The sequence below is a fragment of the Zootoca vivipara genome, chromosome Z1 (genome assembly GCF_965207765.1).
Source record: "Zootoca vivipara chromosome Z1, rZooViv2.hap1.1, whole genome shotgun sequence".
Classification (NCBI taxonomy): Eukaryota; Metazoa; Chordata; class Lepidosauria; order Squamata; family Lacertidae; genus Zootoca; species Zootoca vivipara.
This window is the reverse complement of record NC_142583.1, coordinates 53,278,603-53,291,438: the sequence shown is the minus strand read 5'-3', so window position 1 is coordinate 53,291,438 and position 12,836 is coordinate 53,278,603. Positions and strand designations below refer to the sequence as shown.

Genomic DNA, 12,836 nt, shown 5'->3' with positions numbered 1-12,836 from the left:
GAGGCGTCAGTTCAGTCCTGTAGGCCCTGTCAGTGTCTGACATGCTTCCAGCTGGTTGCCTTACAACCAGACCCATGTTGCTGCACATGTGCTTTAGGCAGTCATGCTGTCACTCTTTATTATCCAATTAAAACAAAAAGGGGGGGAGAAGGGGAAAGGAGAAATAAAGGGGGGGAATAGTAGACCTAACTCGAATAGAAAATGAGTCAATTTAAACTTCGTTCTAACTGACATGTAATGTGCCTATATGGATATTAAAAGGTAAAGGGACCCCTGACCATTAGGTCCAGTCATGACCGACTCTGGGGTTGCGCGCTCATCTCGCATTATTGGCCGTGGGAGCCGGCGTATAGCTTCCAGGTCATGTGGCCATCATGACAAAGCCGCTTCTGGCAAACCAGAGCAGCACATTAGCCACATGCAATGATATCCTTTGAGACTGAATGGCTACAATCCACAGAAGTGAATGACTATTGGTAACTAGTTAGAAGGGGGTGGTTCCTTTCTCCTAGTTCTGGTGTAACAGCACAGTGTGTGTGTCAATAGGAGACAAACAACAACAACAAAAGTTAAGGAAGTACTAATAAACCCATGCATTTTTACTAGCCATAGCTATTAAGCAGTTTTAATATGCAATGATCTCATATGACATGCTTGGGCAGTTTTTGAAGGTACAGGGCTTTCTTTGTCCGGCAAACAGAAAGTTCATCAAATGTACCTAGAGACACCTGCCAAATCTTCATTCATAAATCAGTTTCCACCCACTGCCTCATTGATTGGACAGATCAATAATCCTGCAGGATTTACATCCCCAAAGCTACATTACAACCGTACTTTATGGTACAGTTTTGAGCATAGTTGCTAGGAAGCAAAGCCAACTAAATTCATCGGGGCTTATTTCTGAGTACTTGGGGTGGGGCTATAAAGTTTAGGAAAAGTTCACAAAACAAGCTGCTTTACAAAAGATTGCAACTTGTTGAAAGCAGACCTGGCCTCAGCCCAGCAAAAATGTTCAGCTGCGACTGAGGTATGAACGAATCCTGAAGCCCCTACCCTTTGTCTCAAACCTCGCAACACTTTTGTAAGAATGTAAGGAAAACTAGAGGATAGGAAGAAGTACTTAAGTCTTCACATTTTGCTGCCAAATCCCCTTCCATTGCCTCCCAAGCAGTTTTCCCTTAACCAGGGTGAGGGCATTTGCAGGCAAAAATCTGCTGGTGCAGGAAGCGTTAAGCACCTCTTTCCCTGCCTCCAACATTCCCAATTTTTTTAGCAAATATGGGCTTGGAAATATGCATTTGCCAAGACAATCATGAAGTTAATTGCTAGGGCCACAATGCCTATGCACACTTACTTACGGTAGGAATAAGCCCCACTGAACATAGTGGGATATACTTTGAAGTTAACATGCATAGGATTAGATTCCCTATCCATTTAATGCAATGGGACTTCAATCATTACCAAAGTTTTCCCACTAATCTGAATGGGACATTCAGCCCTCTCCTCCCTCGGTTTACTCTAAAGCAGGCATGTCCAACAGGTAGATCGTGATCTACCGGTAGATCACTGGACATCTGTGGTAGATCACCGGTAGATAAGTAGCTCCCCCAAAGAAGCTAAAAAACTTTGGCTGCCCTAAAAAAAGCTCAACATCTTTGCCCTGCACCCCTAAAATGACCTGCATCACAAAAAACAGGGCTTTCCTTCCTAAAACAAAAAGCTCAACGTCGCTTTCTTCCCTAAAGAAGCTCAACAACTTTTATGTGAACCCCCCAAAACAGGGCTTTCCTTCTTAAAAAAAAGCTCAACAACTTTGACCTGAACCCCAAAAAGGGGGGGGGTAGATCACTGCCAGTTTTTAACTCTGTGAGTAGATCGCTGTCTCTTGGAAGTTGGCCACCCCTGCTCTAAAGTAAGTCCCATGCTTTTCAATGTTGCTTACTCCTGAGGAAATGTGCTTAGGACTGCAGCCTTACCAGAGACGTAACTAAACTAACTGAATGGGGGGGGGCACATTGTCTATGGAGAAGTATCACAGAATTGCAGAGATTACATTTACTGCCACCAGGAAGAGAAAAATAAATTATTTTTTGTTATGGTTTAGTGTTCAAATCCAGCATTTACTGTTTATTGTAAAAATCACAATATACATTCTTTGAAATGTTCTATGAAATAAACAGGAGTGCATTCGCAACCAAAAATAACAGGCAAGTCTATATACAACTGATTTCTACCATCTGAAGCGTAATCCACAGTGTGTTGCATTGATGTGACATCCATTTATCATATATGCACAATAAGCAGCAATGGGAAATGAAGAAGGAATGACAAATGCAATCTATGCATGTTTATGCGGAGGTAAGGTCCACTGTGTTCAATGGGGCTTACTCTCAGGAAAGTGTGCACGGGATTGCAGCCTGAGTTATTAAACTTTCCAAAAGGATAGTTCAATCTTGCAAAGGGCAAAGTAAAAAAATAAAATAAAACCATGATGTGTTAGTTGGTTGTTGTTTTTTTTAAATGAGAACTTTTAACTTAGTGGTAACATTTAATGCCAGTGAAATGTATCCATTTAGAGAACTCCTGTCGGTCACAGTTGCGAGTCTTACCAAGTTCCTAATTTGGGTGACTTCACATCAAGTCTGGGGAACCTGGGGCCTTGCAAGGTGTTGTTGAGCTACAGGTCTCCCATCTTACCTGGCCATTGACCCTGCTCAGGCCACAGCTTCCTCATCCCTGCTTTACATCTCTCAGCCTATAAAGAACTTTTGGTACCATTTAAGCTCTCCCCAGCCACACACAGTCTCTTCTGATATGTTCATCTAACCAGCAACACTATAATTTTAATAATGACAGGGGTTTAAATATGATTACAAGTCTTTCCTCTTGTTTTCCTCCATCTAAAAATAATACCATTAGTCATTTTACACAATTTTTTTTCCTTCCCCCACCCCTTTCTGCTAGACTAAATACATGAACTGAAATTTCCACAACATCCCCTCTTGGCTGTTGTTTTTGTGTTGTCTACCAAACTGGGAAACCTGTCTTTTACAGCTTTGTGATAACATTGTCAATTCTGAGGACAAGATTCTTTTAAAAAATAAATGTATATACATTTCAATCACACATAATAACTTCAGTCATAGATGTACTTTATCAAATTGTAAAACATACCACAAAAGGGTTAACTTTTTTTTTTGGTAAGGTTGCATTGCAAAAAAAAAGCATGTTATTCTTAGCCCAATTTTACCACCAAATGTTTCCTTGATTACCACCAAGTCACCCCTAAAGAGTCACCCTAAAAAATCAGCTAGCTATTAATTTGTTCCGAACTGATGACAATGGTAAAATTGGGGGTCAACTTTAAAAAAAAATAAGTCTTTTGCCCTAACCTCCAAATGAAACAAAACCCACACAGCACACACGCGCGCACACACACACACACAAAATTGGGGGGGGGGTCCCTCCAAATGGCCACAATTTTAAACTTAGAAATAAATGCTTCATGTGCATTAAAAAATATTTCAGGTTTTCAAAAGATTCACCCTTCACCATTGGTTTCACATAAGTAAAAAATAGTTTACATGTCACCAGACAGAACTCTTTATAGCAACAGAAAAAATATACAGGATTTGTTCAGCTCAATTTATAGTGTAATAAGCTCAACTTGTGTAGAAGTGTTTCTTTCTTTTTTTAATCTTCATATAATGATTTTTTAATATATAAAAAAATCCTTTTCTCTGATGTTAAATGATTATGTCAGACTTTTTCCTTTTCATTTCCACATAACAAAAGTTAGGGGGCTTCCTGATTCCACCTGCCATCACCCTTATTCTCTCCCCCCCCCTTTTCCATAGGACCAAAAGAAAAGAAAAGAAAATGAAAAGCGGGACAAAATCCCCCAAAGTCCCCTGCCATAGATTTATTCCAGGGGACCTGCCACCCTATTTTTGACAAGCTGGGTTCATGGGCGATCCAAAAACCAGTGGCTGTGGTGGGGGTTGGGGGCTGGCTTGCGCCTGTGTTGTGTTGTGTGGAGAGGCCCAAGCAGGGCCGAGGGAGAGAAGGCAGGGGGGGTCTCTCTCTCTCTCTCTCCCCACCTCCTCACAACCTGAAGGAGGCTTCAGAGAAGGGATGCTGCATCTTGAAACTAGACAAGAAGCACTGGAGCGGCGGGGGAAGGGGGTTCACGAGGGACGGCGGCAGGCTGGGAAGAAAGAAATCATCGCCTCTGACCTCTAGCGAAGTGCCAGGTTTTTTCTTTAGCTCTTCACATTTCCTAAATTTGCAGATCTGGTGTCCCGTTTTGCGGTTCCTGCAACTGCTGCACACGCCACAGTTGATGAGCCTCTTGCAGGGCACGCACACCCCGCACCTTTTCCTCTTCTTCTTGGCAGGGTTGCCTGCCCCTCCTCCGCCGCCGCCGCCTCCCCCGCCTCCTCCTCCCCCGCCCCCGCCTCCTCCTCCTCCGGCGGCTCCCAGGGAGGAGGAGGACGACGAGGAGGAGGAATGGCTCTGCGGGCAGTCTGCCAGATTGGCAATTTGAAACGCGCTGTCTGTGACGGCTGCGGAGGCTGCGGCGGGGGAGTGCAGGGCTGTCATGACGATGACCCCGGGAGGTAATGAGATGCCCCCTAAAGCCGGGATAGCGGAAAAAGTCCCCACGCGCTCGGGGAGATTCATTATCTCCGCTTCGGCGGCGCCGCATTTGAGCTTGTTCATGCATTCCCCCGCCAAAGGTCTGCAGTGCTCGGGCGCCAAGGTGGAGAGGAAATTGTTGTTGGCCATTTGCAACGAGGCCTGCTCGGCCGGCGCGCAGCCCGGCTTGCCCAGGCGCTGCTGGGAGTCGCCGCGGTGGTGGAGGCCGCTGCCCCCGGCGCCGCCGCTCCTGCCGGCGGCGTGCAGCGACGAGGCGACCGGCGACGACGACGACACCGACGACGACACCACGGCGGCTGCAGCGGCCGCGGCTGCAGCGGCGGAGGAAGCCGCGGCGGCTGCGGCTTTGCGAGCCGCCACGCCGCCGGCCACGGCCGCCGCTGGGTTGGCGGGGCCTCCGACGCCCGCGCCGCCGCCGCCCGCACCGCTGCCCCACAGCATGGCGGTGGCGGCGGCGGCCGTGGCCGTGTCGCAGTTCCAGGGGGACATGCCGATGCGCGCGGCGGCGGCGGCGGCAGCGCTGGGGAAGATCGGGGTGGTGATGCGCGCGATCTTGGCCGCCTGCGGGAACGCGCCGCCGTTGGTCTTGTAGAAGGTGGCGAAGGAGCGGTACCTCTCCATCTCAGAGTTGTAATCCACAAGGCTGTTGAGGGCGCCGTCGGGCAGGTGGTTCTCCTTGGGCAGGCCCGGCGCCTCGGCGGTGGGCCCCGTCTCCACGCACACGTTGGTGTTCATGGTGCCCAGGGGGTGGGGGTGGTGGGGGTGAGGGTGGGGGTGCGGGTGGGCCTGGGGCAACAGGGTGGGAGGGAAGGAGGAGGACGACGAGGAGGAGGAGGGAGGGGGTGAGGACAGGAAGGGGGGGCCGGGGAGGGCCAGGGGAGGGAAGGGCAGGGTGGGGAGGAGGGCCACGGGAGCCGTCGGGGGGGCCGGGCCGGGTGCTGGGTAGCCCGGGGGGTCAGGGGGAGGGAAGGGGGGGAAGCGGTGCCCTCTAATCCTCTTGGGGGGGCATCTCGGCACACGGCGAAGTCTTCTCAGGCAGCCTCTTCCTTTGCATCGTCGTCGTCGTTGTCGTCCTCCTCCCCGGGAACCGTCGCAACTGAAATAAAGAAAGTCATTTCGGGAAAAAGTCTACACAGAAGAAGGAAAAGAGGGCCCGGGGTGTGCGCGAGAGGACTGTCTGTGCGTGTGAGGTTTTTGTTTTGTTGTGTTCAAAAGACACTACACAACACACGCTGCGGGGAGAGACGGTGCCCGTCAGTCACCCCAGCTCGTTTGCATAACAATCAATAAAGACATGATCCCAGCCCAGCAGCCGCCTGTGCCTCCTCCGCTCTCCGGCCACCTTCCCTTCACCTCCTCCTCCTCCACCCCCCTCCGCCGCCGCCCCCCTCCAATCCCACCCCGCGGTAAATGCTTTAATAGCTGGGGGAAGGGAGGGAGGGCAGGGCGGGCTGACAAATGCCAGGGGAGAAGGGGCAACCGAAGTGCTAAACACATGCAAATGAGGGGTGGGAAAGGGCTTCCAATCCTCTCACCAGAGGGCATCGGAGCTTTAGGAAATTTGTGAACGAGCCGGGTTGCCAGGGCAAGACGGGGCTGGAGATCAGCGGGCTCGGCAGGAGCAAACCAGGCGGGGGGTGGGGGGATGAGCAAAGGGCGCGCGGGGAGGAGGAGGAGAAAGTCTGTTCAGGCGTTAAAAAGTAGGAGGAAGCACAGTGCCGCCAAGAGTCGACCTTCCTCCGTCGGAATATCGAGATTTTGTTTTGTTTTGACCTACGGGAGTAGGTTCTTTAGAGGATTAGCAGCAACTGCTTTCTGAATGGGGGGGGGTCCATCAGTTTGAATCACAGCTGGCTCTGTTGCAGCGTCCCTAGATCAGGTCTCTTTGGTAGAGGGGGGCCAAGCTCCTTGCTACCCCCCCTCCAATTAAGTAAATAATAAAGTGACTGAGTTGTGTGTGTGGGGTATATTTATACACACATATGCAAGGCAATTTCACAGGTTGGGGTATGAGATCCTGCAGCTGCATGGGGACTGAATATCCACGCAGTCACTTAGCATGCTACACAACCTTCAAGCCAGGGACGCTATGTAAAAATCTAGATAGATATCAAGGAGGCACACACCACCTCCCAAAGACACTTTATCAGTCTTTTTTTTATAAAAATTTTTTTTGCAAGGTATACCCCTTGCTGTGGGTTATCTACTCCCATATGTGTTGTGGGGTTTTGTTTTTATTTCACATAGGCCATCCAATATCAGAGAGGAGGTACCGGTGTTAGTTTGTAACACTGGGAGTACACTCTTTCAACCTTTAGGAAGTAAAACAAACCAAAAACAAAACTGGTCACAAGATATCTAGCACCATACAGTATCTTTGTCATCCAGAATGTGGTTCCAGCTCCCACCAAAAAATGTTTTTACTTACAACATTCCCCTTCTCTCAACCTGTTTTCCCCCCCCACTTGTAAACAGAACATTAGGTTCCCCAGAGACACTAAGAAAGGACCCCAGTACAGTTTTATGCCCGATTCCTACAGTTGAAAAATAGTTATCAATTATACTAATTACAGTCATAATTAGACTAATGAACCATTTCTAGCCCATCCTACTCGCTTGGGGGGGGGGGCTTCATCATTTAACTGCTGGGATAGACTGAAAAGCAGGGCTTTAGGTAAACTAATCCAGATTATGAGAGCAAATCTAGAAAGAAAGAAAAGTCACATCTACCTTGTCTGGCATATAGGGACCAACATGCATCTTTTAATCACGAAAAGACCCTTATCACACTAGAGCCACCTCTGCATTTTTACACTAGGGGGGGGGGGGACTGAAACCACTGCTCCTTGGGATTTGGTTGCAACAAGGAGGTCTTCTCCCTATTCTTAAAACACGCACAAAAACAACCTTATCACAGAAAAATTCAGTGTATGAAATAAGGCTACTTTTTAAAAAGGAAAAGAAAGTATAACTTCATTTCCATTAACAGCAACTACTTAATACAAGTAGTCTTCCTGGTTCTGCATAGGCAAGGCACTCACATTGGAAAAGATAGTGATAATGTTTGAGTAATAATAATAATAATATCACATAGGCTCTCAATAGAACACACGTCTATGCCCCATTTTCGTTGCATTTTAAATATTTTTTTCCCCTCCAGGAAACCTCTGCTACAATTTCAGCCTCTTCTCTCTTACCGCCGCCAGCAAATCCCCTTTCAAGGTTTGCTGCTACCAGAAACGAGAAAATTATGGTGCCCACCAACCAGGTCATTATTGTTTAATCGATGCCTCTCTGGAGCGCGAAAGAGGTGCCTAAGACGCAGCTATTGATGTTTCTTTTTTAAATTAAAACTATAGTGCGATTTTATTTATTTATTAAAAATCCCGGATAATTAAAAGCAGCTAAAGAGAGTGCGATCTACTCGCTGCTTAAGCCAATGTGACTGTACATGTTCAATATTGCATATCTGCTCCTACTAGAGACAGAGAGATCAAAGGTCATATTTAACATTCAGGAGGAGGGGCTGGTGCAGATTAATTAATAAATTAATACAGCAGCGCCTTATATTGCCCAAGCCTAGCATTCATCTACTTTAACAACCCCGGCGGACCACAAGAGGGGGGGGGGGAGAGGAGAGGAGAGATAGCAGGAAGGGGGAAGGGAGAAAAAAAGAAAGAAAAGAGAAAGAAAAGGGGGAGGGAGGAAGGAGAGAGATCCAAAAACAATCACTTACCAGTCTCTGTATTTTTTGGGGGGACACTTGGATTTTGCAGACGCTTAACCCGCCTGTCTGTCTTTAATTAGTTGCACATCACTCCCTAACACAAAGAAGAAGGGGGTTGGAAAAAAAGAAGAAAAAGAAAAAAAAGGAAGAATATCCCGATGTGTCTTTGGCAGCTCCTCAATTACAACTTTGATACTTGTAAACAAACTGTAAAAGGGCGGTGATGAGGGAGGGGGGTCGGTGGGAAAGGAATAAAGACGCCGATCCACTAAGCAAATACCTGTAAGTGGCTTTCTTTTTTTTTCCTCCTCTCTCTCTCTCTCTCTCTCTCTCTCTCCTTGTTGCAGAGAAAGGAGGAGGGGGGAAGGGAGGGGGAGAGAGGAAAGAGCAGGCACTGAATGTGTGTGTGTTTGTGCGCGCGCTTGTGTGTGTGCTGTGTGTGTGCGTGCGCGCGTGAATGTGTGAGAGCGCTTGGCTGTGCTGCTCGGTGGTCTCCTCTTCCTGCGCGTTGCGCTCCGTCCGTCTCTCCAGTCGCTGTGTGCGAGGGAGGGAGGGAGGCAGCCGGGGGAGTCTCTCTCTCTCTCCCCCTCGCTCTCCCCCTCTCTGTTTGTGTGTGTGCCTGCGTGTGTGTGGTTGCTGGGGGAGGGGAGGGAAGAGAAGGGGAGAGGGAGAGGCTGAGGCGCGCCAGGGAGGTGAGGAGGATGCAGGGATGTGGACACCTACTGATGATTGGCTGCAAATTACACCGGGAACAAGAGGCGCGCACGGGCCACTGCTCCGCTTTCCCTCTCCAATCCCTTCCCCCACGCCTCCTCCGCCTCCTCCTGCGCGCTCAACGCAGCGAGAGGCCACGTTTGGCCGCCCCTCCTTCCTCCGCGGAGGGGCGGGCGGGCGACGGCGGCTATGGAGGAGCAAGGGGGGGCGGCGGGTGGGTGGGAAAAGCTGCCTGGAGGCTCATTTGTAAGGAGCAGGCACTTGCCGCGGACTCCAGCCTCTTTATTCCCCATTAACTTGCCTCTGTGCGTGCGTGCGTGCCGAGAGCGCAAGGGAGGCCGGGGGAGAGGGAGGGAGGAGCGGGGGGAGGGGAGGGGGAGGGGAGAGCGCGCGGGGGGGGTGGCTGGTGTGTGTGTGTGAGAGAGGGGTGGCGTTGGTGGGTGTGCTCCAGTCGACGGCTGCTGCCGCTGCCGAGAGAATGCGAAGGCGAGAGAGTTCGTCCCCCAGCCGCAGCCTGAAGTGGCAAGGTCCTTGCTTGTTAGAGAAGGGTGCTCTCCACACCAGCACCCCTCGCCTCGCTCCCCCAGGCCCAACCCCTCGCCCAGGCGCCCTCTTAACCATTTGCAGGCGGCCGCCGGCGAGGAGAAGCCGTTGCCTCTGGAGAGGCTTTTCGAGAGGAGGAGAGAGAGGGGAGGCGCTGCACTGGGAGGTCTCCCACTCGCGCGGAAAGAGCTCTTAACAACCCTGAATCCTAGAAGTTAAAGACCCAGGCGGCTTTATTCCTCCCAGCGCCTTCCGCCAAACGCAAAAAAGAGCCTCATTCAAACTCCAGGCTTAATCTCGCGGAAATAATCCTGTATGCCCGGCGCTGCCTCGGTGCCGGTAGCAGCAATAATCATCGCCGTCGATGATAACGATGGTTAATAATAATAATAATAATAATAATAATAATAATAATAATAATAATAATAATAATAATAATAATAATAATCTCCTTCGGAGGGTTTCTAGCAGCTGCTGAGCTTCCCCTTCGGAGGTGAAATCGTCCCGTTTGATGAGAAGGTTGCTCTCATCTTAAAACATTCCAAAGTGTGTGCAGCCACAAAGTTTCTCTTTGGCATTTTCTTTTTGAGACAAGAATAGAGGTGACACTTTGCACCAATGAATCGGCTAACATGTAGCCACATTCTTGGTGTCGAATGAGCCTGTTGTTTCCGTGAAAAGGGCTTGGATGCTTCATTGTAGCACTTTACTGGTGCTTATGTGGTCGTTTAGTCGGACACGACTAAAGGACTAAACATGTAGTACCTAAAGGTTTCTTGTTTAAGAAGAGGGAGGGAGGGAGGACAGGATGACTGTAATACGCAAAGATGCACTAGTTTTACCTTATAGAAAAATGAGGACATGCATGTACAGTACTGTTAAATAAATTTAAGCTCATGCATGCCCCATCCTACCCAAGTATTTCATTTCCATGATATTTGATGAGGGGAGGAGGTAATTAAAAATAGGCAACTTTGGAATTATATGGACTGATGAATCAAATTCATTATACTGTATTTCATTTAAAAGCTTAATGGATACCCACTGATACCTAATAAAATTACTAGAAGCCTTTAGAAACCTATGAAGCCAAGGCACACACACACCCCAATGTAAATCAAGAAATTGTGGAATAGAATCATAGAATCAGAGTTGGAAGAGACCACAAGGGCCATCCAGTTCAACCCTCTGCCAAGCAGGAAACACCATCAAAGAAGACCTCCAAAGAAGGAGACTCCACCACACTTCTTGGCAGCAAATTCCACTGTCGAACAGCTCTTACTGTCAGGAAGTTCTTCCTAATGTTTAGGTGGAAGCTTCTTTCTTGTAGTTGCTCCATGTCTGCTTCTCTGGAGCAGCAGAAAACAACCTTTCACTAAACCTTTCACTAATTCCTCCACTTTCCCCCTTGCCACTTCTCTCACCCACTCCAACCCCATTATTTCCTCCTTCAGATCTCACTTCCCTCCAAGGTCCCACAAACTCACAAACCCATTTTTTTCCTGCTCCCTCCTACTGTTACTTCTTCAAATATCATAACCCGCACCCTACTTCTTTCTCCTTCTCCTGACATATCATTTCTCACAAGATCTTAACCCCAACCTCATTCTTGCTCTCTCACTCCTCCCTAGGATTCCATTAGCCCCCTCCTAATTCTCAACCCCACTTTTTCTCCTTCCTTCCTAAAACTGATATTCCTTCCTTTTATCCCAGATCTCACATTCTCCTGGAATTCCAGTAGGATTCTTCCTATTTCCCCTCTGCCTCTTCCAATTTCCCAAACCTTGCACCTCTCTTTCTCCTTCTTCCTAAAATCATCCTCACAATTTCACATAAAATGTACTGTGCTATATCCACTGCTTCTCTCTCTCTCTCTTTATAGTCTACCTCTATCTCACTGTCTTCTCCCTCAGCAAATATCATGTTCTTAGCAAAGCCTCACTGCTGCAAATGCAATATAATATATCAGCTACTTGTATAGCCTGTTCTCATAACTTCTAGTGTTTAATCCAGAAATCCTGAGATGATCAAGTGGCAACCAACTGGCTGTTCCACCTGGCCACCAAAACTATTCTATTTGGCTTCTGGTAGCCCAGCTGAGCACTGACCATTCTAAAGTATGGCTGCCTGAGAGTAAGGAGGAGATTTTCTCCCGGTCCCCTCACCCTGTGCCCTCCTTCTTCATGGACTTGACCCAGGACCCAGCAATGCAGCTGCAGCTAGTGATGACCATTTCAGTTCTCTTAAGTTTCTCTAAGTTTCTCATTTTTCAATCTTAAAGTCAGTTCTCTACATTTCTGCAGCAATTTGCATTTTGAAGAGTTGAAGTTTGTGCATGCAATTCACTATCTATCAAGGTAAATTTGTGATACAGAAACCCACTTCTGTACACAAATGGCTCCTAGCTAGTTTGGGGAAAATGTTTTTAGGCTCAAATTAATCTAGGGCATTAACCTGATTCACACGTACGCTAACCATGGTTAGTGTTAACCATAGTTAACATGACAATCACTTATTGACTTCTTACCCCACACAGCAGCTGAACTTTGAGAGTGATTTGAATTTTTTGCTGCCCTTCACTTGTGGCTCTCTAGCTTTTGAGTAGTGATAACTCCTTAACCATGGTTAAAGAGGAGGTCTGGATTTTCACATAGCAGTAAGCTGAGGTTAAATGTTAACTATGGTTTTATAAACCAGCTGCAAACATTGGTTAAGAAGTTAATAAACTTCCTAACAACAACAACAACAACAACAACAACAACAACAACAACAACAACAACAGTTAATAAAACATAGTTAAGCTACTGGGCTGGGTTCAGACACTAAGACATGGTTTAAAAAACCATGGTGTAATGCCATGTGTGAACCAGGACACTTTTTCTCTGAAAGCAAAGTTTCTGTTGTACAAGTGTCTGTTGCTCTCATGGTTCTTTGAACAGCCTTATGAGGTCAGACTAGAAGTATCAACAGTTCACCAGCTATATAGGACAGTCAGTGCAGTGGCTAAGAGCTAAGGAGACCTGAGTGATATTTGCCCATTCATTGTATTTCAGCCTAACCCACCTCACAGGGTTGTTGTGAAGATAAAGGAGAGGGGGAAGCTAGCCCTAGCTGCTTGGAGGAAAAGTAGGGCAAAAATGTGAGCAATAGAACACCCACGTGGAAGGGTTTCTTTGCCTGACATCTGAACCTT

The 12,836-nt window shown here is 47.9% G+C and overlaps 1 protein-coding gene and 1 long non-coding RNA gene across 7 annotated transcripts in view; one reads left to right on the top strand and one right to left on the bottom strand.

The window, feature by feature from the left end:
* Nucleotides 1-9,310, bottom strand: part of CXXC4 (CXXC finger protein 4) — a 63,040-nt gene extending 53,730 nt beyond the window's left edge. Inside the window, exons 1-2 of one of the 5 annotated variants that reach the window (XM_088660486.1) lie at nucleotides 8,667-9,310; nucleotides 4,237-5,755 (exon numbers count right to left, since the gene is read on the bottom strand). In XM_088660486.1, coding sequence (XP_088516612.1) covers nucleotides 4,237-5,394 — 1,158 coding nt within the window. In that variant the 5' untranslated portion in view covers nucleotides 5,395-5,755; nucleotides 8,667-9,310. Of the gene's footprint in view, nucleotides 1-2,817; nucleotides 5,776-8,666 lie in introns of those variants that run through there. The other 4 variants (XM_088660488.1, XM_088660489.1, XM_088660487.1 and 1 more) reach the window with 4 other exon arrangements.
* Nucleotides 4,482-8,663, top strand: LOC148687382 (uncharacterized). Of its 2 annotated transcripts, none has more exons than XR_015947790.1 (3): nucleotides 4,482-4,619; nucleotides 7,820-7,927; nucleotides 8,467-8,663. It is a non-coding gene; the product is annotated as an uncharacterized LOC148687382 (long non-coding RNA). The 2 variants fall into 2 exon arrangements; XR_015947791.1 differs by having other exon boundaries at nucleotides 7,820-7,969.
* Nucleotides 9,311-12,836: the final 3,526 nt, after the last annotated feature.